Here is a 26,350-nt window from a genome sequence, read left to right as displayed (position 1 = left end):
GTGAATACTGCGGTCGCTTAAATGAACTGTTTCTGACAAATGCTGACAAGAACAGAGGGAGATTTTATTCCAAAGTGTTATTCCAAACTCAAGGTAGCAGTAATGAAAAAATTCAAAGATGAACAAAAAAATTCAAGTCCTAAGACATAATGAAGAAGATACTAGAGTAAAAAATACTATATAATTTTGCTGCTACTAAACAACCCAGTGAGAAAAACCCCAAGTCATCACTGGACTTTGAGGAAGAAAGATAATTTTTTTTCAAAAACACCGCCAAAACCCAACCCCCAGATTCTGGAAGAGCGATGTACATTAGAACATTAAATCCTGAGAAAACTGTGCTGATGATCTCTTTGATGATCTCTTTGTTTATTTTTCTGTATGAAAACATCACTGGATCTTGGGTAGTGTGTGCTCTCTCTTTTGAAGCTCCCTACTGTTCCCAGACCATTGATTTCAGTGCTTTGTTTTTCCTGCTAGGTGCTGACTGGCTATCTTTGTCCTGCAACCTGCTTTTTTCAACAGGTGAAGACTCACATGTTCTTAAAACCTTTCTTACTAAACCGCACAATCCCAATCTAGTCTCATTTTCCCTTTTTTTTTTTTTTTTTTAATGTAACTTTGACTGTTAATTGTTGCTTTCTTTTCAGTGAAATTCTGTTTGCAACTGAGACCCCAGATTTGTTCAAGTACTTCAGCAAAGTCCTGATGAAAGGTGAGAAAAACAAAACTGTGATGCATATTTGATATATCTCGTTCTTCTGTTTTATCAGTTAGTATTGTGTTTGTACCACCAGCATTCAAGCATGATGCTAGGCTTCACTTAGCAGCAAAATATCAGTGACTCTTGATCAGTTTGTGATTTGTTGTAACTGCACTGTTTTTCATTCAACACTGTAATGAATATTTTTCCTGTACTGTACTACTGCAGTTGCTTAGTTATACTTATGTCAAATGTTTAATTTGTTTTCACAGAACACAGCTGGTGTTTTCCTAGGCTATTTCTGTAATATGCCAAGATGATTTTGACATCAGAAATGCTGCAGGGAGATCTGCAACAGTCTCTGTCCACTGTCTGTCACACATTTAATGAATAGTTTTTCCTTTCACTATATCATTAATGAAAATGTTGCCTGGCAATATACACAAGATGGATTATGAGAAGGCTTCATTTGGTCAACCTCTTCAATCTGACTCTGAAAAATTATCTCTTATTATATACTTTAAATTCTGCAGCATTCTGATGCTTTCTCTAAATGTTTGTCTGCTGACCATAAGTGTCACATTTCATCTTAATGACATTTTGCTCATCTATCTTCTTCCTTGTTCTGCTTGGGATGACCAAGATAATCTTTCTGTGCTTAAAGGCAATTTTACTGTTCCCTACTGCAGCCCTTATTAGTGAATGAATGTTTTGTATTTCAAAGACAGTTCTATTAAAATATCCAAAAATATTTGGTGATTTAGAAATATTTTAAAAGTTGTTATGGTCAGATTTTTTCAGTCTTGTTTTTCTTTATGATTCATAAGAAGCCAGATTAGAATACTTTTTTCTTTTTCTATGACCATTTCATACAAGAAAAATAATGTTCTGTAGCATAAGATTATGGACACATTTAAAACCTCATTTTCCATCCAGTTACCTTTTGTGTTGCACCTTATTTTTGGATTCAAGTGGGTTTAAGTTATTTGCTTTGGTTTAAATTTTACGTGTTCATAATTGTTTTGAATCAAGGGCATATGAGCTACACATCAAGTTATCACAGAAATTTCTCCCACATCTGAATGAAATTCATACACTTATAAATTTCTGTTAGGCTCAGATCTGAAGGTAGACTGTGTTTACAGTTTCATAGCTTGTCAGATTTTTCTCAGAAAGTGATGTTTTACTGGAGGCACCTCTTTACCTTGTTGATGGTGGAAAAAAATCAGGCATTGGCAGAACTATAGCTGGTGAAAATTGTACTGACTTCATTGGGTTTGTAGGTAAAGAACCACAGCACAGTATTCTCCACTATGATAACTCATATTCTCCTGTTTATACTTCATGAATATTTAGAAAAGGTACGCTTAGTATTTAATTTGTGCAACTACATAGCATTCAACCAATATCTTCCAATATGCTAAATGAGCTCCTCAGGCTGACAGCAGTTTTTCACTTCTTTTTATAAGTTCTGGACCCTGAAAGAAGCAAAACAACTATAAGCAATAAAATCAGAAGGATCGTGGAATCACAGAATCACCAAGGTTAGAAAAGACCTCTAAGATCATCCAGTCCAACCGTCCACCAACATTTCCCACTGAACCATGTCCCTCAGTACAACATTCAAATGTTTCATGAACACGTCCAGGGACGGTGACCCCACTGTCATGCAGCTTGTGTCAGCACCTGACCACTCTTTAAGATAACGTACTTGCAAGAAAAATAATGTGTGTACATCAGTAAATCAATTCCTTAACGTTTTATATCTTTGCGGGTTGTGTACAAACACATGTATGTATGATACTTCCGCTGCTCAGCTCAGATTGTCTTAGCTGGTTTTGTTTCTGTTGGAAAAACACTGAAGTAGTTTTATGATAAAGAGCTAGTAGTGTGGTTCTGTGTAGATAGGCTGGGTAAAGCAGAGCTGAACATTTCTCAAGGGTCGTGGAAAGCTTCTTAAACTTCAGTTAAGGAATACTTTGGAGAGAGATGAGAAATAAGGAAAATCAAGTGTACTCAAAGGTAGAGAAAAATTTAAGTAGCTCTGTAGTATGAAGTTCAAAAAGCTAAAATAACACGGGAAGGGTGAGAGAAAAGCAGATGTGGAGAAATAAATACAGGAAATACCTTGACAAAATTTTGAATGTTCTTTCCCTCCCTATTGCAAAGGAACTTGTTTTAAAAGGAAATTCAGTCAAGTATTCAACATCAAATCAATCAATCAAATTCAACAAGTGTTAGCTAGAGAAAGATCTTTGGAAAAGTAACCAAAGGAATTGTTGCAAATTGCAAAAACAGACTTTGTTTTTTGTTGCTTAATGGAGAAATTTACCCTTAACTGCTTTCATTTTGATTAAGAACATACAGTTGAAAGTGGAACAAATACCTCTTTCACAAAACATGCCTCACGATTCTCTTCTTTGCAGCACTGTTCCCTCATGGCAGTAAAAGCCACGGTGATGGAAGTCAACTGCTCCTGTGTGATCTGGGGCTTGTATTTGATGAGGTTGATGAGCATTCTGCAAGGGAAGCAAAGTCCTGTGAAGCTGGAAGGTGAGCACGCAGCTTAAGAAGCACTTCTCAATCACTAGTCCAGTAAGATCTTTGTTTTCTTATTATCCACTTGCTTTCTATAGCTTTTTTCATCTTTATGAAACAACCAGGCAGGTATTTGCAGTGGGGAGCATGTCCCTATTCTCCTGTGAAATAAAATAGTAGTGCTTTTTTTTGAAGTTGTTCCACCACTAGTATCCCTGAACAAATCATACAGTTGATTTGTGTTGTTACCACTCAAGAGTATCCTAGATAATATAAGTTTAATATAGCATGAGTTATCCAAGATAACTTGTTTTTCCTTGTAGTGGGAGGTCCAACGTGACAGTTCTCTCTGACAAAGGCAAACAAGCATCCAGAGATCAAAGGAGTGATTGGGTTTTGGATAAATACGTAGGCTGTCTCACTGAGAGACAAGCTTCAGTTAAACCATAAAGGTCATGCATTAGCTTCCTTGTTCTTCTGGTATGTTTTTATGATATGACTTTCACAGTTTCTGTAGAGGACAGTGTGAGGAACTAACTTTGGGCACTTATTGCTTCCTATCTGGTGCTGTACATACCAGTACAGCTACCCACCTCTGAAAAATGACTTTCCTCTAATTAAAGGCAGATAAATACAGGTTCAACCAGACTGCAAAAGAAAGTAGGACAAAGATAAGAAACAAAAGCAGGTAGGTGCGCTGCTGAGGCTGGACATGGCTGCTTTCCAAGGCATTTTATAGAAGGCAAACAAGTACAGTGGACAAGGGAAAGGTAAGCATTGCCAGGGTAAAAATAAGGAACACGGGTAAGAGAGTGAAAGAGGTGAGCCTTACTCCTGTTTCTTGTGCTGTAACTTTTCTTCTTCAGTTGTACACAAGTCTTCGTGGAAAGTGAACAGATCAGGTGTTAATGATAAAGGCACATAATTCTCATCAATTTCTAGTTTCCCCATGCATGGCCTCCTGAGAGCATAGGAGCTACTACAGCAGTGGCAAACAGCAGGGTTTATCGGATTGGTCAGGTGTCTTCTACATATTTCTCCAAGCACAAGATCCAGCTTTACAGGAAGAGGTAAAAAACACAATTTCATGTTATTCCCTTATTTTAAAAAATCCCTGATATAGATGCTGCTTTTAGTAAAGTTACAAATAATAACTGAGATTTAAATTAAGCTTTGTCTGTAAGATAAAAGGGATTTTTTCTGCTGAATGTTTTTCCTGAATTCATTCTGCTAAATGGATTGCTTGCAGTGCATGCTCACAGAGAGTAATTCAAGCATTGACTTCAGTAACAGTGTTACGCTTACTGCAGGTGTGTATGTGGAAGTACCTCTTCAGGGCAGCTTAATACCTCACTGAGCATTTTGCTCATTTGCTAGTACTCCAAACTATTGGACTTTGCTTGTAGTAGGAATTGACACAGAGCTTCAGAAAAAAAAATAGGACTAAGACTAGTAAGGAAACAAAAAAAACACCAAACTTACATTTTCCTCAGCACAAGGCAATAGCTTGTCCTGGCTCAACTGGCAGCATTTGGAGCCAATTGTAGTCATTTGCTTGGTGAATTTTATCAGCTCTGCAGATGTTAGCTGAGGCATCTTCTTGGTAAAGCTCAGGAGAAGCCTGAAATGATAATTTCTTTGATATTGGTGCTTACATTCAAGCAGCTAACAGTGAGCAAGCCACTGCCTTCAACTGTGTAAGGCTCCGGCCAAATCCCACAGCAGAACACTCATTCCTACTAAGGCAGAACTCAGCCTGGTGTTTACAGACTCATGTAGGCAAGTATAAGCATGCTCCCTGTGAGATCTCTCCTTTTTCTGACCAGTCTCCTACCAGGCTAAATAAAATTAATGCTAATGTTGCTGTTTATATTTTGGTAGGCTCTCTTATGAAATGGTATGTATATTTTCCCTGCTTTGTTCACTTTCCTGGGAGTGCAGGGAGCTTGTTTAGAAGCAAAACTGAACTCGAGTGACTTCTTGGCAGAGCTGATCTCAGCAGGAGATAAGCTCAAAAAAGTTGATTTTTTTTTTTTTTTTTTCTACTTAAAAACTGTGCTTATTAGTCCTGGTGGCTGGGGGAGCCATAAAAACTGGTACACTAGGCAGAAGTAGCATACTGGATTTGCTGGAAACCTCTAGTTCCAGAAGTCTTTTAAAGACCAAACATGCCCAAGAGTACAAAAAGCTCTCTTTATCTTTCTCCCCAGACAAAGACAGCAGAAGCCTAACTTCATGCAAGCAGTTTATAGATTTGAAATTACTTACATACTTTGTTAGGCATGTGCTCATTAACATTGCAAATCAAGGCCAGAATTCCTGCAGGAGGCTTGTGCCTGCATGTTGCATTGAAGCACAGCACACAGCTAAGCCAGTCTACTGTAGTTAATTTTTTGTTACAGTTGTTAGTATTTGCATTTGCTGATGGAATTAGAGAAAGGTCTTTTGCAGAAGGTGCAGAAATGGCCTTTTAGCCAAATTAATGACTCTTAAGTTACATCTCACAGCTCAAAATGCAGTTATAAAGCAAAGCAAAAACAAAAAACACCAATCCATAGCAAAAGTGAATGAGAGATTGAACAGGTTGTCATTTCACTGCCTCAGGAGCCAGGTGAGGAGAAAACTTTGTCTTGGAAGTTAGAAGGAAAGAAAATCTTACAACTTATTGGACCAAACATTCAGATGATGTCTTTTAGCCCAGCCTTTTTCTCATCTATGAATTAATTCTAGCCTACATTGTTCCCATCTGGTACAGGCATCAGGTAAGCAGAAACATGTTTTAAAAACAAAAGATAAATACTCGTTTTGGAAATAGTAATCTCCTTTCTCCTTGTAAATGTCACAGCTTGTTTTCATCACACTTTCAGTTTCATAAATGTGTTTCTTCAGTTCTTCTTCCTGAGGAAACAGAATTAATTTGAGGAATCACTTTATCAGTGGGAATGCAGAATGTCCTATTGCCTTATGATGAGGCCTTGATCTCCATAGCTGCCTCTCACCTGAAATGCACCACTAAGTTTTAACTTCATTAGAAACCCGTCTAAAACCTCTAAACTGACTGAATGTGACAGAAGTCCACTTCAATCATCTTTAAATATTAATTCTATAAGTAATGGAGGGCTAGGTTTGAGACAGAGTTCCTCCGAGCTTCAGACGTATGCAATGCAGTTGTCTATATCTGAGACTGGCTTGGAAGGGACATTAAAGCCCACCCAGTTCCAATTCCCTGCCATGGGCTGGTTGCCACCCACGAGACCAGGCTGCCCAGGCCCCCATCCAACCTGGCTTTGAACACCTCCAGGAATGGGGCACCCACAGGTCTCTGGGCAGCCTGTGCCAGTGCCTCACCACCCTCTGAGTAAGGCCTTTTCAATTTTCAAGTGGGCAAGTGGTGCTGCAGGGGAGCCTAACAGAGAGTGGGGCTCACAGAAATGCTGTCTCCATCCCTCCCACTGGCATCTCTATCTATCCATGTTAAATCATTATAGAAGCAGCGGCAGCTTCTTGCAAATTATCCACAGAGAGAGGAGGAGGCTGGATACCGGAAATCAGACATGCACACCAAGAGAAGGTTTCTTCCTGTCCCATCCCCAGTAGCTCTGATACCCACAGAAGCACTATTTAGCCAGAACAAGCTGTGTGGTTGTGTGCCTGAATTCATCCATGTATTATAGAAGGCACTTACCCCTCTGCTGCAGCAGTTGTCTGGAGAGCCAGTTTTGCAGCACTCATCCAGTAGGTCCTCGTATCCTTTACCTATTCTTAAAAGCATTTGAGCAGAAAATTCAGGATGTCTTCTGGAATACTCATAAAGAAACCTGCAATATGTATGCATTGTGAATTAGCAATAAGCTGAAAGCCATGGTTTTGTGAGATTGGGGATGGTAAGGACAATAGGGATGCTTTTGGGTTGCTTTCATCTGACCTTCCATGTAATGGGGAGAATTTCACAAAATCACAGCCCAGAATTCAACTTGAACAGAACATGACTCATTAAGCTCTTCCTATCTAAATGAAATAATTTCCAGTAACAGAGCCATTTCTCAAAAGATCTTGAAAAGATTAGTTGTCCTAAAAGCAGTCACTCTACGTAGCATTGTGCTCAATCTCTTAGCTGCACTGTTCATAAATGGAAGTGATGGATGTCATTTGAAGTAAATTAATTATCTTTATTTGTGTCTTGATACTGCTTCTTGCAGCTTGTGGCTTTTTCTTTTTTTTCTTTTTTTTTTTTTTTTTGCCTAAATTTGCTACAGGTGGGGTCAGGGCTTTGTCAGACAAAGGAACACGTCTAGAAAAGAAATGGATCAAACCTGTTGGATCAAGACATGAGCATCATTTAGGTATGTGTTTTTATTCCCATGTAAGAGTGTATCAAAGCTAGATTTTGAGCCTAAGATCAGAACTGATAGTACCTAAATTTCACATGCATTTCTTCAGTTTTCTCTGAAATAATTGTGTCTTGTTCAGCATTTGTTCTCATTCCATACCCTCTCAGGTTGGTATTTTATGAAGATAACCTTGTGCAGTTCCTACATGCCCACATGCTCAGAGTGCAGACAAATCCAAGGCTAAATGAGCTGATCTTTATCTTTCAAACTGCCATCTTGTAACTCAAGTAGTAGAACAGCAAAATTGAAGACTGGAGGAAGATGCATGTTACCTGGCTAAGTGGGTATCTTTTTCCTGAGCAAAGCGTTCACATATTCCTTTGTCTTCTATAAACTCCCTAACCTGGGGAGACAAGTTTGCAGGTTTGTCATCATTTTCTGCATTAACAATGCATTCAGTTCTTTGGAGCAGTGGCTTTTCACAGCACTTTTTAATTTTACTTGATATGATGTCTTGGTTAGTGCAGACATAGTGTAGAATTTCTTCCTGAAAAGCAAACAAAGGAAGTTTAATCAGATTTTGGTCTTTTTTTAATTTTTAATTTTTTTTATTAGCATTGTTATCCCCATTTTACAGCCAGAGAAGGGGACACTCAAAGGGGAGAAGGAGCTGAAAGCAGTCAGCTGTACAGACTGCTGTACAGTAGTCATCTGGCAGAACAGGACAGAAGTCATGTTACTCTACCTGCTGAAGCCTTTTGCTTTCCATTTGATAGGTTCCAGATAACCACCTAAACAGAGAAGTTAGTTATCTAGCTAGGCATCACAGACAAGTAGTGAGATAGATGGGTTTGATACGTTAGAAAAGCAGAGAGAACAGAGGAAAGGCAGATACATGTTTTGCTGAAAACTGAACAGAAAATATATGGCACAGCTAGAAGCTGCAACAGGATTCCCTAAAACAGAATTAGACCATTTTAGTCACAAAGTTGATTTGCTGACTTTTTTTAAAGACTTCATGACAGAAAAAAGTAAACTGGGATAATCAACCATGTTTTTAGTCTGAAAAATTAATCTCCGGAGAAAACAGTACAACACAGAAGGAAAAAAAATCTGAAAACAAGAAGAAAAGGCATATAATTTCTGCAAATGTACATAAATATTAAATGTTTTACCCTATCACGCATACACTCCAGCATATCTCCACGGCAGCAGTCTTTGTGCATGTTAGCAATATCCGACACAAGTTTGGTAACAGTAAAAAAATCAGCTTTAGGGAATTTCTGGCTTATCTGCACAAGTTTCCTAAAATGAAGAAAAATAGTTATTGCTAATATTCTCAGTGTGAAACTGTGATAGCTTCCATTACTTGTCTGTAGAGGGCTGTATGCAAACTGGTCAGAAATGGCCTGTTACTGGCTGTCACTGATATTGATAAAAAAATGCCAATTGAAGCCAAAGGCTGAGATATTCAGAGTTGTCTTAGGATCTCCAGTGAAATTTAGTGTGAGAAAACAGAAATGTGGTAGGTGAATATGAAATTACAATAACAATCTTGTGTCTTATATGAGCTGAACTGTATTTGGCTCGTAAACATTAAATCACCAAGAGAAAACAGTGACTACTGTCATGCATCAATTCGAGCTAGTCCATTTGCCTCATTAGGTGCTACTGCTGGCCTGCACAGAAAGGCGATATTGCAATATTCACATCCATTGTATTGCATGCAGGTGCAGATCTGCTTTCAGCTAACATATGACATCCACAATGTATTTCAAAATGTGTATGCCTAAGGGACTCCAGTGAAGCAGCCAGGAAGCCCTGGAGCAAGCAACATATTGCATCTTAACAATGAGTGTGGCCAGTCTACTGCTGAAGCAAAGAAGCCAAAGCCTTGTTTTGTGAGCATCAGGAAGACTCACAGAGCCTTTATGGTCCGTTCTCCAAACTTCTTCAGGATTCCACATGTATGTTCCTGCCTCAGGCCATCTTCTCTGATGGGCTTCACCACCTTTGGGGCCTAGTAGAAAGACAGTACAGACTGTGAAAATGGAAGAAAGCCAAGAAAATGCTTTGTGGTAAAACTACTGATTTAAGTAGTTAAGTAGCATTCAAGTCATATTTCACCCTGTCCTTAGCAGGGTGAATTCTAACATCAGATGCAAAGGCTGAAAAAGAAATAATCAATAGCTCTGAGCATTTGTTTTGTTATGGGAAAGCCACTGGTCCCATGCTACAAAACCAAACCTCACTTTGTAATACCTGTCTCCGAAAGCATTCCTCCAGGTTATGAGTGGAGTCTTCAGTGCTTCTGCAGCAGTCCTTCATCATCTCATCATAATGGATAGCAACAGAAAGGATTGTAGGGGCATAGAGGAAAGGATGCCTTCTGGAAACCTCATAGATAAAACTAAAACAGAGATAAATGTTTTTAATATCAGATTAAGCCTTGAAACGTAGGGAACTGCAGTGGTATTATAGCAAAACAACAAGCTGTATGATGCAGTGTGTCTTGGAAGAATTCTGACATTTTTCTGGAAATTAAAGGCTGAGATCCTTCCAGCTCTGGTCTAGAGGCAGCGGAACATCTGCTTGGCTTTTAAGGACTAAAGACAAATCCCTAGTATTTCAGATGAGTGCTTTATTTGAACTACAATGAGATATATCAGATTGTTTTATTTTTTATTTGTTTGGACCTATATTCAAAGTAGGCTTTGGTAGAACAGGTTTCACATGATGAGAAATAGACCTGGATGAATTATTCAAATATTTATCATTAGGAAGAAAAAAGAGGATGGCTCTACAGCAAGTCTCATTGAACTTTTTGGTTGATACTGCATTTGTGGTCTCAAGGCTCGTAACCACTATATGCAGACAACAAATCTATGAGTCATTTACTTACTATCCTGGTAATGAATGGCGATGCTCTGAATAGTTTTTGCAGGCAGCTTCAGCATTTGGCCTTTCAAAAGGAGAAATGAATCCTTTTGATGAATTTTTAAGGGAGAGGAAGCAATCATTTCTTTCAGGGTCCTTTTTAGCACAGCAGTCAGTAAATCCAGGAAGATTGTCCTCCTGGCATATAGTGTTGAGGAAGATCCTGTCCTGTGAAAAGTTAGAAAAAAAGCTAATGTGTGTGAGGATTCTATTTCACCCCCATGAGTTTTCTGAGGAGACTTTTTAACCCAAAAAGCCCTGATTTGCGTAAATGTATAGTTTCTCTCTTTACTACCGCTGCTTTGCCTGCAGCGTCAGAGTGACTTCTAAAACATATGTCAATTTCTGGTACCTACTATTATGCCAAGATAGACTTTATTATGAGACAGTTTTCAAACATATTGTTCAGCTTCCACTGAACTGAAAACATTCAGACCCTCATTTCTTGATTAGAGTCAAGATGATTGTTTGATTTGTATATCTCAATGGGATCCATATTCTTTTCTAATTAAAATCAGTGTGTAGTGACAAGTCTCAGGTTTGTGTAACAACAGTTCTCAGGTTCCTTGTTCATCACATAGCAATGCTCAGGTTTGCTGTCAGTCATGCTTCAGCTGGGAATTGTTTTAATTCAGGATTTGCGTCAGCCCCTTGTTTAACAAATATAAGAGTTGTAACAGACTGATATCCATTTTCCATGATTCAATCTGCTGATCTCTGACAGTGCATTGAAGTGGACTCCACTGAATACTAGCAATGTGAGTTAATGGAGTGGAGAAAGCTCCTGTGAGCATCATAGTTGCTAGAAATATCTAATCTGACTTCTACTGAGTTCTGTTATGATAGACATAAAAGCACAAGTTTACAAACGTTTTAAGAGGTCAAGGATTTCAAAAGCTACTGTGTTATTTTCTATGAAGGACTTTGTCATCCTTTGCTCATCTTGAGATGTCTTTTAGGTGGGAGCATGGAGAAGGAAAGAGTCAATAAGAGCAAACATTCACACACAAGTAAACCATGTCTCCTAATATCTTACTCCTGCTGGAAAAATGCATACCAGTACCCTGAAATTATGTCACTTCTGAAAATCTGTACTGCATTAAAAGTACAAGCTTGCTTACCAAAGGCTTCTGACAGTTTGGATTGTCTCTGTCTACATCAGTGCACCTTTTGGCAAAGTCTGTTACAGCTTCAGCCATTTTAACCACTTGGCCAAATGTGTTTCCTTGCACGTACTGCGCAAACATGATCATGGCTCTATGAGAAGAATGGAGATCATTAAGAATGCTTCTGTCTATCTAAAAAATAAAAATAACTGTATTACTTTTTGCACGAGACAGTAAGAGAGCTTCTATCACCAATTCGCTCAGGCTTATGGAACAGGGAGTGTGCAACTTGCAGTACGTGCTCATCTCCAAATGACACAAAATGTCATAGGGATGTTCACAGGCAGCAAATTTGCAAGTAGATTCTTTACCCAGACAACTTACATGGCTTTAAAATTGTTCTCTTGCAGCTGAGAAAACCGTTGGCTGATGCTGTTTTTTTCCTCTGAAAAACAAGATAATTAGCGTTTGAATAGAATATGTTTCAAATGCTTCATCAAATACTTTTTTTTTTTTTAATATACAGGAGTTTCAGACAAACAGAATGCAGTGCCAGTAGTACTATTACTAAGGTGGAGGGCATGAGGCAATGCTATCTATTTGACTTGAAGGTGGGAAACAATTTGTTTTTGAGCTACAATGTAATTTCCCTGCCTATTTCATGCTTTGCAGAAGGGAGATAGAATCAAACCTAGGTGTTCAGCTATGATGGTACACATCACATGATTAAATAAACGTCTTAGAAACCATTTGTTGACTTGTCTTAGCTATTTAGAAGTGTACTTGATGATCATTTGGCTGCAGGTGAAAGCTTCCCTGCATAGAAAATACACAGTAAATTGAAGACTACCTTTGTGAACAAAAAATCATAGAACTTCATCCTTCTCTATTAACTGGCCCTGTGGAACACGAATGTGTCCAGTTTATCTGAAGATTATATGCAAATATTTTCCTTTGCCAGTGGATCTTTTATTAATGGCCAAGCCTAAATCCTATTGTTTCTTGAGTTTCTTGTTTCCTAGAGAATACTTTCAGAGAGTAATTTTGAAATTAGGAGCATCTTCCCTAATCAGGATGGTTCTATCTCACACCCATGTCAGTAGTTCGGAGAGCAGTATAAAAGAATCAGGCAAAAACTAAGAGTTAACCCAGTTTCCCTAAGTAATGAGGAAATGTCAGTTGGAATGATGATTAAAGATAAATAGGAAAAACAGCAGTTGTTAGTGCATTTGAAAGTTCTAAAGATGAGAACATTTGACCAATGATAGAAATGTATAATGTGAAAGACTCTTTTGACCTGCACACTGTGGGAGGATTTCAGTTTTCTCTTTTTTGGGACTTAAAACTTAGTGCCAAATACAGTCATCATAGGCTACTTCAGCGGTTAGTGGAGAGTAAGACTTCTCCGAAGAATAATAAAGAGCAATTTCCTGACACAGCTACACTGAATAACTAGCTGGATGTCACATCCTCTTCTTTACTTAAATGTCTTTCTCCCATGGACTATGTATGGATGCTAGAACAACTTGCAGTCTTTGCTTCAACAGGTTTTGGAGTACCTGAAATTTAGTGGAATAACCACACTCCTATAGATTAAATTGCCTTTTAGTGGGCATCCTCTTTGCATGGACTAGCCTGTATCATGCAGCTCATGGACTCTCAAGACATTAGGAAGTGATATTTTTAAGGCTGATCACAGAGCTGGAATTATACAGCTACAGTTCTGTTGCATACCTTTCACTTACAAGAAAACTCTAGTATAGAACTAGCAGTGATAAAACAATACTAAATAACCATGTATGCTAAGACGCAGTCATCAGTGTTATATGAAAGAACAGAATAAAAACATGAGGTATGTTCTTACCTGTGTCCCGATAACTTCTTGGCAGGGCTCTGACTATAGTAAAACTTACTAATAAAATAATATAGATTACTGTTCTCCAGTTCATAATGTCAGCCTTTGGCAGGGACGGAGATAGGTTTAGTTTATCTCTGAAAATCAGAAAGACTTAAGGCAAACGACATATATACTCTACCAAACAATTTCTGGTTAATCAAAACCCTTTTAGTGTCACATATAACATTAGCCCTTCTAGAATATTCCCGCAATAATTAAACATGCCATTATTTGCTCAGTGTGATGAACTGATCAACTTGTTGCAAAGAAATGACTTTGTAGATTCTTTTTTCCCTGAAATTTAGGTAGACATTTTTAACTTATCACACTTCAAACAAGAAGTTTAAACATTCTCTGCGCTTTTTATCATAAATGTAGATCTCTTCTACTTACAGATTTGCTCAAAGGTGATTGCTGTGCAGAAGGCTCCTTCCTAACATGTTGTTAACCAAAGGATCCCAAGTTCATCTGTTACCCTGAGATTTTTGCTTTTGCTTTCTTGCTGAAAAAGCCATCTTTTGCTCCCTTAGTCCAAGGTGTCATGGTGAAAAAGTTGAATTAAGTACCCTATACAGGTAAAAATATATATACATATATATACGTATATATATATAGGGTATATATAAACATTAACAATTAGCATAAAAATGCATCTGAAATCTTCAAACAAAATCAACTTGAAAACTGAAGAAGGAAGGGGGAAAAAGGTTTTTGACTTATTTAATGTCTTTCTTAAAAAGTATGCTATAGCGTAATTGTGACCAAAATGGTCAATTTTTTGAGACAGAATGGCTTAAGAGAGCCATGGATATTTTTAACTAAGAGATGAGTGGACAAGTACAGGTATATTCAGTTTGAGGGAGGAAAAAAAAGAGAGAAATTTTTATTTCTTTAGTGAGAAACTGGCAATATTCTGAAGAAGGATGATGAGGCTTTTTTGATCTCACATGAGGCAGTATCAAAAGGAAAAAGGATTTTGAGCAAAGATGGTAGCATGGAGGCAGTGTGGAGACTGCTTGGTGCAGTCCCAGATCAGTTTCCTCAGAAGCAGCGGAGAGAGATACAGATTAATCCCTTTATTTTTATGATCAAATGCAATCATGTTATGGAAAGCTATAAAAATAAGAACAGGGAAGGTGTATTTGCTTGAAGAAAGATTCAGAAGCAGCTGAGACACTGATGCTAGAGGCTTTTTATAGCAGGTTTATAGAGTGTGAGAGTTTATTGATGTGTAATGTGCCATCCTAATTATTTCAGGAAGCCGCACTTGGCTGCTGAAGCGCTTAAACTCAGTGTCTCCTCTGCTCCTCACCATGCTTAGTGAAACAGTCAAATGCTTTTCACTTGTATTTGAAAATATTTGCTAGTATGAGGATGGCAATCTACAGTGAACATTCTCTTATCTGCAGAAGGGAAATGTACATATAGTATTTAACTAGAACAAATGAAAGAATTATGAGTTCTTGTTTTTCAACCTTGCTGACTGAATCAGTCTTAGACCTGTGGAGACGACAGCTGTTTCCAGGCCTTCTTACAAACTGTCTTGCAGTTTCAAGGGAGAGCTAAAAGCAGCTGACTGCTGCTAGGGTGTGTGGAGTTGTGAATTTCCATCAGCTGGTTGTGGCTGTGTGGAGGGGAGAAGCATTCTCAAGAGACTGCTGAAATTTCTAAGTATTTCTTATGCTGTAAAGTTTTTGGTCTTTATGTTGTCACAACCAAAGAGGGGAGCTGGTTCTTCCTCATTGTTCCTCTTTGGTTTTTGTTAGCTTTAGAGGAAGGTTCCTGTGGTTTTGGTTGGTTCACGATATAATTGAGTCATTGATTAGCAATCCCTAATTAAGCTACTGAAAAGCAAGTGTGTTGAGACACTTAATTTTTGCTTTTACTAGTGAGAATAGAATTTGTGAATTTAACTTTCACTTGGGTTAGCTACTTTGTGATTATATCAATTCTCAGTCTTGGAAGTCAACCTTGGTGCTTTCTGGTAATGTAAGTAATGCGTGTGAAGGATTAAGTTATATTCTTGCATTAGGCACTTGGAGAGTAGTAGTCTTACAAAATCCTGAAAATTCATTCTGAAATGAATGATATCTATAGGAAGCTCATATACCTGGAAGAACTGAGCTTCTCAAGTAGTGACATAGTTTGTCTTTACAAAATCCTAAACTGCTTTGATATTTGGAATTCTTTTCCTTGTGAATAATTTCCAGTAGTGAAGTGCTGTCTAGTGTTCATACTGAAACTTTCTAAATTCTTTTGAATTCATATTTTTAAAATTCATATTTTTAAAATGTAATGTCAAGAAAAGGAAGCTGACTAGGTTTTATCTGATTAAATTTTCTGGAATGGGTCTTGTTTGGATATTGAGCTTTACAGTCCGCAGAAAATAAGCTAAAGCAACAGTTATGAAATGGAATTTTTTATTCCCCTCACCACTTCATTTTCAGTGCTTGTGTCTGTTGTACATCCAAATCTGCAAAGGCCTTGTCTATTCCTTAGGTAATTAGTTTCTTGGCCCAGGGATCCTAGGTCTGTGTTTCAATCATGAAGTCTCCCCTACTCAAACTTATTGCTCCACTGAGTGGTAATATTGCCATGTCCTGTGTTCAGTGAGGCTTTATATATTCTTTATCTCGTGTGCTATTTTATTTATTTCAAGAAAAGGGAAGAAAACATTAAAAACAATAATTAGAGAATGGAACTTGGCCACTCAAGTGGTCAACACCTGGCTGCTGTAATACTTCGCTGCCTTCTGTCAATGGCTACATCAAACAACATGAACAAATAAATACGTGCAAGTTTTTAAAGTGCATACACTTTAAAAAAAATGTATCTATTTCTTCTAACTCTTCATCAAAGTTGAAAAAGTGAGGTGGTCACAAATTTCCCTTGGTAAACCTCATTGGTAGGGAGTTTAATTCTCTAGTTGTAAGTAAAAAGAATCCAGATGGTGTAGACATTGGGTAATGCGTGAGGAAACGGCCTGTGTAGTCTACAGGGCATGTGATACTGTAAATGTTTTGATTGCTCTGTCTGTAATGACTGAAGTTGTGGGTCTTTGTGGATCAAGAGATACACACGATGAGATGCAGCTTTGGCTTATTTATCTGCTGGGCATGTCTGTACACAACAGTAGCACAGTTGCTGTTAGGATAGTTAGTTGCAGCTGTTTTGCCCTACCAACAGTACACGATGACTTTTTAGAAACGGAGGATAATTCCTTGCTTTGAAGGGCAAGTATTTGTAATGGTTGGATTTAAAAAGGGTGAAAATATAGTTTTCTACACAGAGAACTGTAAACAAAGAAAAATGGGTTCACTTCTGTAGTTTTTTTGTATTTTTATTGAAAACCGTAATCCTTTTCCCTCCCCATCTTGTAGTAATGAGTTTGTGGTTGAACACATTGAATTTTCAGCTGAAAGTCAAAACCAATTCAGCTTTTAATCCATACTATTCTGTTAGTTAGCTGCAGATTCACTAAGGAAACGTGATCCCTAAAACATGTTTGAGTTTTTCCTGCAAACATTTAGCTCAAAACTTCACAGCAGTTTTCTATCCTTTCACTGTCTCGATGCACATGCATGAATAGCATTCAAAGTGGTCTGCACTGGCATTGTGTCAGCTCTTCTTGCTAAAGCATACTGAATTTACTTTGAGTACCATGGCACTATTGGCCAAACCCAAACTAATTCACATGAGAAAGCATGTTGTCACCTGAGGATTGCCAAAGTAGACAGGTTTCATAATTGGTTTTTAGGGTTTACTTTGAAGCTCACTGAAGAGGGTGAAAGGTTTTCCAGCAAGATGACTTGTGATGGCGTGACAGCTAACGCTCACTGCTGTATCTGTGCCTCAAACATTAAGGCATTCATGGGTCACTTGGAACACGGAACTTTTTTACTTGTATATTCAGTACATCTTTTCTGTTGCACATAGCAAACTTGGAAGCAGAACAGGGAGGAAACCCAAGTTATTAACTTCATTGCTGCAAATGATTTAATAGATTATTTGGCAGTACTAAAAATTCTTATGATAAAGAATTACTTTTTTCAGTCCATGAATGTGGCTAATTGTATCAATCATTTTTGAACTTGTTTCACCTGTATGACTTCCTGAGTTGAAATGTTTTGGCAAAAGTACGTCATTTGCCTAGCTAAGAGGATTCTGTTCAAATTCCCTTAATTTTAGGGAATGAAAATATTCATACATAATATCTAGCTCTTCCACGTTTTTAGTCACACTTAGATGTTTTGTGTGGTCCCTTTTCTAGATATGATTTGACAGTTTCCCCTTGAGAAGCATTCACCCTGTGGGTGTATCAGCAAGTCAGCACAGGAGACAGGATAACCTTGCAGTGTGGGTGTAAGCATGCCCAAGCCACGCACACCTACTTCCTGCCATAAGTTGGCAAAGATCTTTTCTGTCCTTTGGTTCTTTTGAGTCACTTGGCTGGGAATGAAACAACTTTCCTCACTGCTTTTCTTGGCAGTGCTTCTCTCTATGCCTTTTGTCTCTGAACTTGTGTGGACAACACACATTTTGCTGTGTGTTGTCAGAGTGGTGTGTTGGTGGAAGGTGCACTGGGTGCTTCAGTGGTCCCGATGTTTGGAATCAATTGACATGTCTCAGGAGCACTTGTTTATGTGTCTGTCTGTACTGGAGTTCTCTTAGCATGTCTACGCATGAGAAGGCTTACCTTTTCTTGTGTTTCTTTGACCCCAGTAAATTTTGTGGTGTACTTAAAAGCAAAACAAGAAGGAACAAAGCCCCTAAACAAGAAGACAAATTAATACATTCACAAGTATTATATATTCATCAGCTTCAGCTTTTCCCTTTTTTTGCTGCAACACTGACAGGATGTTTAAGGAAGACTTGTTGCCTTCCAGTATAACTCTAAGCCATCCAATATCACGTGACTCCCAGAGTGATAGAACCACCTAGTTTTCTCAAAGAGGTTTAGTCAGTAGCTGTTATGGTCACCTCATTGTCCTAACACTTGTGATATTATTTTTACATGGTCAAGTATTTATCAGCAACCTATACTGGAGGGAATTATTTAATGAGCTTCTGAGGAGAGGTCTGGGTTTCATCCATATCGGGGGTGGTTCCCTCAGCTTCAGTTCTGTGAAGTTGTGCTGTTCTCCCAAGGATGCCGCAAGCAGCAAGAGGAAAAAACAACCATACTATCTTTGCTGTCTGCACTGTTCCTACTTTCTCCACACAGCAGATTATCAACCTTTTACTTGAATCTTTTAAGGTATAGGATTTCAAGTTTCTGTCTAAAATGACCTTTGATCAGCTCTGTGATACAGTGACTGAGTAGTGCTCTGCCAATTTTACTATTCCCTTAATTCTTCCCTTCCATGTCATACTAGGACCATGTCAACAATAAAATACACATTTTCTAGAGAATGCAAAAGAAATAATCAAGTAAATACATGATTTAACAATCACCTCAGAGAGCATCTCTTTAATAGCAGTATTTTCTGATAGCAAAAAGAGGATAGAGAATTGATGCATCTGTTGAACTATATTGATCTGTTTATTCGTGAGTTCAAGTTATGGTTCTACTTCACGGGGTAGTGTTGGTGTCAGTTTAGATTTATCAGTATAACTATATGCTTGCTTTTCACTGCAGGACACTTCTTTCCACACTATAACCAGTTAATCTTATGGATCTAACTTTGTTTTGTTACAGGATCAGGTTGAGGAGAGGCTCTTTCACTTTTTCATACTGCAGCAAAGGTTTGGGGCTCAATTTGTTATTACACTAAGGAGGAGAGGAGAAGCAATCATTGCTAATGGGTGGATTGTGGTTGTCAGGGTAGGGAACAACAGCCCAGTGTTTAGTGTGAAAGATTTAGATGTGTGCTATTTCTGTTGAGATTGCTGACTATCTGTTTGTTAGCAGCACAAATGTTTTGTACTGGAAAGCAAAGCCTATATGCTAGCCAAGTATGAGAGCATAAGACAAACCTCCAACATCTGGAAGGGAAGAGGTGACGGTTTGATGGCTGGGCTAGATGATCCTACTGGTTTTTTCCAACCTTCATGATTCCATGATTCTGAGTAAGATATTCTTCAAGTTAATGTCCTGTTCTTTCACCACCTCCCCCCCTATTCTTTCCTTGATTTCCTAAGCTCCTACTTTTAAATGTTTTCCACATTCCACAGAGACTGGCTACAGCTGACCACAACAGAGTACAAAGGGTGACATTTACAACTTGTCCTTGTCTTTATCTGGCACCTGTAGGCGTGATGGTCTAGCCAAGTGAAACACCGATGCTGAATGTCAAAACACACTATCTTAACAACACACAGTCTCTGTTATCTTAATACAACATAAACTTTGGTTGCAGTGACCTGCTTACACAGCATTTTTGTCTATAGTGGGGAACTTGCTTGCAGGTAACAAAGCAAAAGGCAGTTCAGAGAAGGCAACAACTAATTCTTGTAGGCCCTTTTGCAAAAGACATTGCTCCCCAGATATTGAGTCTTGTGCAGCTCATTCTGGACCTACTAAAGTTTTAAGTTTTGGAGTATAAATTCTCTATCAACTCCTTCTCAGTGTGTGACTTTGCCTATCTGAGGTTCTTCTTCTGGTTGAGTCATCTTATTACTGTTTTGGTTGTTGGTTTTTTTTTTGCTTTTGTTTTTAATATGGCATGGCATTTAGCTAGCATAGCGCTTTGCCAGAGAAGACCCATTAGTATCTGGCATAATAGATAAAGCCAAGGCAGGATGTTTAAGGTATCTTACATAGCATTAGATGCCACATCTAGGCAGCTAAATCATAGCTGTAGGTCCTGCAGCTCTGAAGGACGAGACAAACAGATCAGTATAGAATGCCCTAGACTTCTAGGCACTTCATATATTTGCATCTGCTAATGGCCCAAATTAATTGTGGAAGTCATTGTTCGAGTCTGTATGGTTTTCAGCCCCAAATGAGAATCAGCATTTCAGATTTAATAAGATATTTCTAAACATATAAAGAAACATATAATACAAATGAAGATTGCCAAAGATTTCAAGTTTACAGTGGAGATCCTTGCTCATTTTTCTCCTCTCTGTGCCTTCTTAAATGCAAGGACCCTAGAGAGTTAATTTTCCTGAGAAAATAAAATAAAGGAAGGTAGAGAAAGGAAAAACCTAACAAAATACACGTGTTTTTACTAAAATACTGAAAGCTGAAAGTATGCAAGCTGTTTCTGAAGAATGTACTTCTAAATTTTTCTGAATGAAAAATTAATCTTATTTGACAAAGGTGGGTAAAAGACTCCAAGGTCTGAAATGTCTAGGCAGCTTTTCCTAACTAAATACCAATATTTCTTAAAAATATTCTATTTGGACTGACAAAATAGTACTTGTTCAGTGCAATGCGAACAATGTTCTTGCTCTTCTGGGCACAAGGTTTTGTTGTTCTGGTCTTCCGTTATCGGTACACTGAGCTTTGGACTTTAGTACTGTCAGTTGAAAATTTCCCTGGGATTTTGAAAATCGCAAAAAACTGATTTGTTTCAGGGTCAGCCTTACACTGCAGTCAGTCACTGCACTGTATGGTACGATTCATGAACTTTTCTTACTGATACCTCCTGTGCAAGAAAATGGTGGGATATACAAGAACAGATGTAATGACAAGAAAGAACATTGGAATGATGGGGCCGTATAGGAAGGCTTATGCACAATCCTGTGAATTCAGTTTCTTGTCAAGTATGTATATGTATACAAATCTACAGCTTGTTTAATGTCAGGGAGAGACAGTTTTTCAGTGACTGCTATTTGTCAGTCTGGGCTGGCTGAAAATATAAACTTAATTTCAGTGGTATTCACTTCATACTTGTGGCTTAGAGCATTCTTACTGTCTCCTACTGGGTTGCAGTTTATGAACATGCCAGTGTAGCTCCATATCCTTAAGGCCTTCCCTGGGTCCACTGAGCTCTCTGGTGACCCCCCTCACGCACACACTATGTGTGTATTTGTCTGGTAGTATTCAAGCCCACACTCAATATATTTCTAATTCAGCTGTAGAAAATAATTGGTTAAGGTCAGCAATTACTATCTGTAGACATTGACTTTTCTATTTACACATCACCCACATACCTGTTTCAGCCACTAGTGTCAAGTAAACTGAGACATCCACTGTCTAGTAGGAGAACCTGGGCTTTTCATTTTGTATTTCTTGAAAACGAAGCAACTAGATTAGATTCTTGTTCCATTTAATAGAAATTACCAATGTAAGATTTCAGTAAGAGAAAGGATTCATTGGAAGCTTTCAATTTATCCCTCTTGGAAATCAGTGTGTTCTAAAAGACAGACCTTTGTTTGCAGGGATGTGTGTCTAGATGTAAATTTGAACTACTTTATCTAGCAGTCATATAAAAATATATGACACATAAAATGGCATTATTAGAAATTCTTAGCTGAGGAGTTTCAGAGAAAAATGACTAGTAGAATAATATTTGTTGATATTGTTGATTTCTTTAACCTGTTAATTTTTTACTTCAGAGGGCGTTTTGGCTTAGAAACAGTGAATGTTACACTCAAAATAAGCTTTCTTACTTTTCACTGTGATCTGTTTCATTCTGTTTCATTTTTAAGAGGTATCAGACTCTTTGAAGTAGTACTGTTTCCTCCTGTTAAGAAATAAATAGATAAAAAGCTAAAATAGATAAAGCGTTTAGTTCGTATAGTATATTGTATATATTTCGGTTGAAAATAAGGCTATTTTACTTCATATTCATTATAAAATTATCCAAAAGAATCACCAGTTATTGACACAGTTGCAAATCTTCTAAGGTCAAAAAGGAGCAATGCCACTTCATGATTTTGTGTAGACCATGACAGGGAGCTTGGAAACAGAGAAGGTGGGAAGCAATAAAATATTTTACATGTTGTTATCAATAATCAATAGAATCATAGGATCGTTAAGATTGGAAAAGACCTCTGAGATAATCCTGTCCAATCCCAAGCCATCCCCACCACGCCCACTGACCATGTCTTTTGACACCGCACCTCGAGTGCTGTGTTCAGTTTTGGGCTCCTCACTACAGGAAAGACGTTGAGGTCCTGGAGTGTGTCCAGAGAAGGGCAGCGAAACTGGTGGGGTCTGGAGCACAAGTCTTATGAGGAGCAGCTGAGAGAGATGGGATTGTTCAGTCTGGAGAAGAGGAGGCTCAGGGGAGACCTCATTGCCCTCTACAGCTTCCTGAAGGGAGGTTGTGGTGGAGAGGGATTTGGCCTCTTCTCCCGGGCAACAAGCAGGACACAGGGTAATGGCCGCAAATTGTATCAGAGGAGGTTTAGATTAGACATAAGGAAGAACTTTTTCTCTCAGAGAGCAGTCAGGCACTGGAATGGCTGCCCAGGGAGGTGGTGGAGTCGCCGTCCCTGGCAGTGTTCAAGAGGCGTCTGGATGACGTGCTGCGTGATATGGTTTAGTGCTTGTGGTGGCGATGATGATGAGGAGACAGTTGGACTAGATGATCTTGCAGGTCGTTTCCAACCTTGTGATTCTATGATTCTATGTCCCTCAGTGCCTCATCTCCATGTGTCTTGAGCACCTCCAGGGATGGTGACCACACCGCTCCCCTGGGCAGCCTGTGCCAATAATTCAGTTAATCACACAAATGTACATTTCCATTAGCCATGAATGACGCTTCTAAACTGCAGTCACTTTTGCTGAAAGGAAATGTGACAAAGTTACATACTGGGTTTATGATTTTGACCAGAGTACTTTGAAAGCAACTTGCAAATTCAGATTTTTGCTTTGCCCTGGTACATGGGTCCGTTAAGATCTGGCTTACAAGTCTGCCTTTAAAATATAACTTGGTGTGACCTTTGAACTCTGTGTATTTTCATACTAGTACTAGTGACGCATAGTTTTATGCAGGATGAAATCCAGTTTACTAGTCCTGGTTGCAGAAAAAACATTCTCAGGTCTTTGGAAAAAGATAAAGCATGAGTTAGTAACTGTCAAAGAAAATAAATAAGGTCACTTAGCATTGATTACCTATATACTTATTCATATTTACCCAAAAAGTACATTCGAAGTAGAAAAGTCAAGCACTATCCTTAATAAGAGGTAACTAGGGCAAAAAGATTATAAAGATTTGTATCAAAGATATTAGTGGACCTGAAGATGTCAGTGGAATTTCTTGTGTACCATCAAAAGCACCTACACTTCGCACATTTTTGGTGTAATGCTGTCATAAATGTTTTCTGATATGTATATGAGAGCATGAAAACAGTAGGGTGATCAAAAGAAATTTTTTGAAAATTAGAAGTGTGCACTGGTCCAAAGCTACTGCCCATTGCAAAGCCTTGGATACACTCTACTGCATTTTTAATAGGGCTGAGTAATGCAAGATCAGCATCGTAAGCTGCTGTGGAGGGTTAGAAGAACATTCTTGCTTCTTCATCATTTATCTGTTTTCCTTGTCATGACCTTGATAAAAGTTTTCTCAAAAATCAATATGATTTAGAATGCTCAAGGGCAAGTTGAGGCATGCATTAAAGGACTTTCCAAATATTAAGGCTGGAGCCCACGGTCTTCCAAGAGAAACTCCAGAATCACAATACTAATACTAGTTCTCAAACACTGAGACTGAATGCAGAGCAGCTGGGGCTAAGAGGAGGAGGGCATTCCATCAACCTCAGATGAACTGTGAGAAATCAAGCCCCAACAGGGAAATGCCTTGGCCAAGAGATGACAACATCTTATAGAGTGCCTTTAAAAGGTGAGTGCCAGTATGCAGTGTAATAAAAGACAGCTGTCAATTTATGATTTAGAGTGTGGTATAGATATGGACAGGAGGAAATGGCTGAATATTTCAGAGATGAAGAAAATGAGGAGGTTTTGGGGAGCTGGGAGCCTGATGAATGCAAGGGACATGTGGTCAGCTGAAGGAATTAAAGACTGAAGGAGAAGGCAGAAGGAAATGGATATAGTCTTTTATCTTAGAACAGAAGGTGAAAGACTTTCTTAACCACCAGAAGAGCATAATTTCCAACTTCTGGATTTTCTTGTTACTCTGAAATCTTTAGAAAACTTCTTGAAAATCATCTTTGCACTGCAATGGTAGGTTGTTTTAGCATGTGAAATTTAAACATTGTAAATAATTCAGAGAAGGTTTCTGTTAATTATTGTTAATGGATGATGATCTCTAAAGTTTTCCGTGTAAAGAATGCACATTTTTGCTATCAGGTTTTCTTGAAAGAAAACTTGATTTGAAGAAATAGTCATTATGAGTATTAGAGGTTGAATGGTCATGGCTTTACTAACCTTTATAGATGGTGTATGAAAAAGAGATGGGCTATAAAGAAGTGAAAGTGGTGAAATTAAGAATTAGCTTGTGTTTTACTGAGGTTTTACAGTACATCACAAGCTACAACTATGTATCACTTTACTATACTGTGCTATAACAGGAAGATTAAGCAAATAAGGCATAGGAACAGGAGCAGACTGCAAGATGTGTAACTCCCTAATTCCCTGTATTACTTGTTTCTGCAGAGGTCATGTTCTTTTAGATTCTTGTGTATTACCACAGTATTATGTTCTTTTCTGGTACCCCATTTCCTTTGGAAGGCTTTTTTTTTTTTTTTTTTTCTAATAAATAAATAAATCTAGACAGACATAACAGACATTAGCCTCTCCAGGGCACATCAAGTGTACATCAGCAAAACTGCATGAGAATTGTTACATTTTTTAAATTTCAAGAGGTGGATGTTCACAACGGTGCTCAGGCTGATATGGCGTAATATTGCAAACTCAGTGTCCATAGACAAGGAGATAGGCCTTCCAAAACTCTGTTATGGCCTACAAGTTGGTGTGTTTATTTGCTTTCGTTTTTTTAGTTTGTTTTCTATTGAGTATTCAGGAATACTTGTGTAGTTTTCAAGGAGGAGGAATATCAGAGTAACAAGGCTTCTGAGATAACCCAGACTGCCCAGGGAGGTGGTGGAGTCACCGACACTGGGGGTGTTCAAGGAAAGGCTGGATGTTGTGTTGAGGGACGTGGTTTAGTGGGAGCTATTGGTAATAGGTGAACGGTTGGACTGGATGAGCTTTTAGGTCTTTTCCAACCTTGGTGATTCTGTGATTCTATGAAAATCTGCTGCATAAAAATGAGTCACAGGTGTTGTGTTGAGAGTTACGATAATAGTTGGCCCTTCTGAAACTTGAAGTCATAGTTTGGTTCCAGAAACCTAAATGTGTTCCAGGTGATCAAGGAGGTTTCTCAACCTCTTTATGAGACACTTAGGCCATTGAAGAATATTTTTGCATCAGTCTGGTCTTAGAGCTGCATCTGTGCTTGATTTCTCTGCCTTCTACACTCAGACAGGGAAAAAGATAAGACAAAAATACATCACTTCTGGGAAACCACAAAAGTGCAAAAGAATTATTATGTAAGCTCAGTTTCATTATATTCCACGAATAAAGGAAAATTACTCAGCATGGGAGCAAAAGCTGTTAAGAAATAATTTTTAAGCCACATCAACACATCTGTGTTACTCTTTCTCTATAAACTGACAGATACTTTAACATACAAAAGAGAAATTGATGAATTCCCATAACTTGTCCTACTACAGGCAGAGGTCAACCCATCCTTTCATATATTTTTTTTACATGTTTAACTTTGTTATCTTGATACAGCTCTTTTCAGCATTGATAAACACACCTGGGAAATCACATATACAAATGCTGTATCTCTCTGGAGCCAGCAAAATTGCTGGAGCATTAACTAAAAAAACATGCTTCATTACTAAATCTTACAGATTTATTAAGTTGCTTTGTTTTTGAAATGATTGTAGTAGCTGAAAAGACCTATTAGATATAGCT

The 26,350-nt window shown here is 38.2% G+C and overlaps 1 protein-coding gene and 1 long non-coding RNA gene across 3 annotated transcripts in view; one reads left to right on the top strand and one right to left on the bottom strand.

The window, feature by feature from the left end:
- Positions 1 to 217: 217 nt before the first annotated feature.
- LOC125692357 (uncharacterized) overlaps positions 218 to 26,350 on the top strand; it is a 67,511-nt gene continuing 41,378 nt past the window's right edge. The window contains exons 1-4 of one of the 2 annotated variants that reach the window (XR_007376604.1): positions 218 to 525; positions 651 to 715; positions 3,130 to 3,256; positions 7,498 to 7,584. This is a non-coding gene — a long non-coding RNA (uncharacterized LOC125692357). Of the gene's footprint in view, positions 716 to 3,129; positions 3,257 to 7,497; positions 7,585 to 26,350 lie in introns of both variants that reach the window. The other variant, XR_007376603.1, reaches the window with a different exon arrangement.
- LOC125692350 (alpha-fetoprotein-like) lies at positions 1,318 to 13,817 on the bottom strand. Its single transcript, XM_048942742.1, has 14 exons — positions 13,480 to 13,817; positions 12,000 to 12,060; positions 11,631 to 11,766; positions 10,475 to 10,677; positions 9,835 to 9,982; positions 9,495 to 9,592; positions 8,748 to 8,877; positions 7,905 to 8,119; positions 6,927 to 7,059; positions 6,042 to 6,139; positions 4,724 to 4,862; positions 4,074 to 4,297; positions 3,090 to 3,222; positions 1,318 to 2,181 (listed from the first exon to the last, which is right to left on the bottom strand). Exons 1-14 carry the CDS (start codon positions 13,562 to 13,564, stop codon positions 2,137 to 2,139), a joined length of 1,848 nt encoding a protein of 615 aa, XP_048798699.1. The 5' UTR covers positions 13,565 to 13,817; the 3' UTR covers positions 1,318 to 2,136.

Source organism: Lagopus muta, chromosome 4 (genome assembly GCF_023343835.1).
Source record: "Lagopus muta isolate bLagMut1 chromosome 4, bLagMut1 primary, whole genome shotgun sequence".
Taxonomy (NCBI): domain Eukaryota; kingdom Metazoa; phylum Chordata; class Aves; order Galliformes; family Phasianidae; genus Lagopus; species Lagopus muta.
This window is presented reverse-complemented; position numbering and strand designations above follow the sequence as displayed.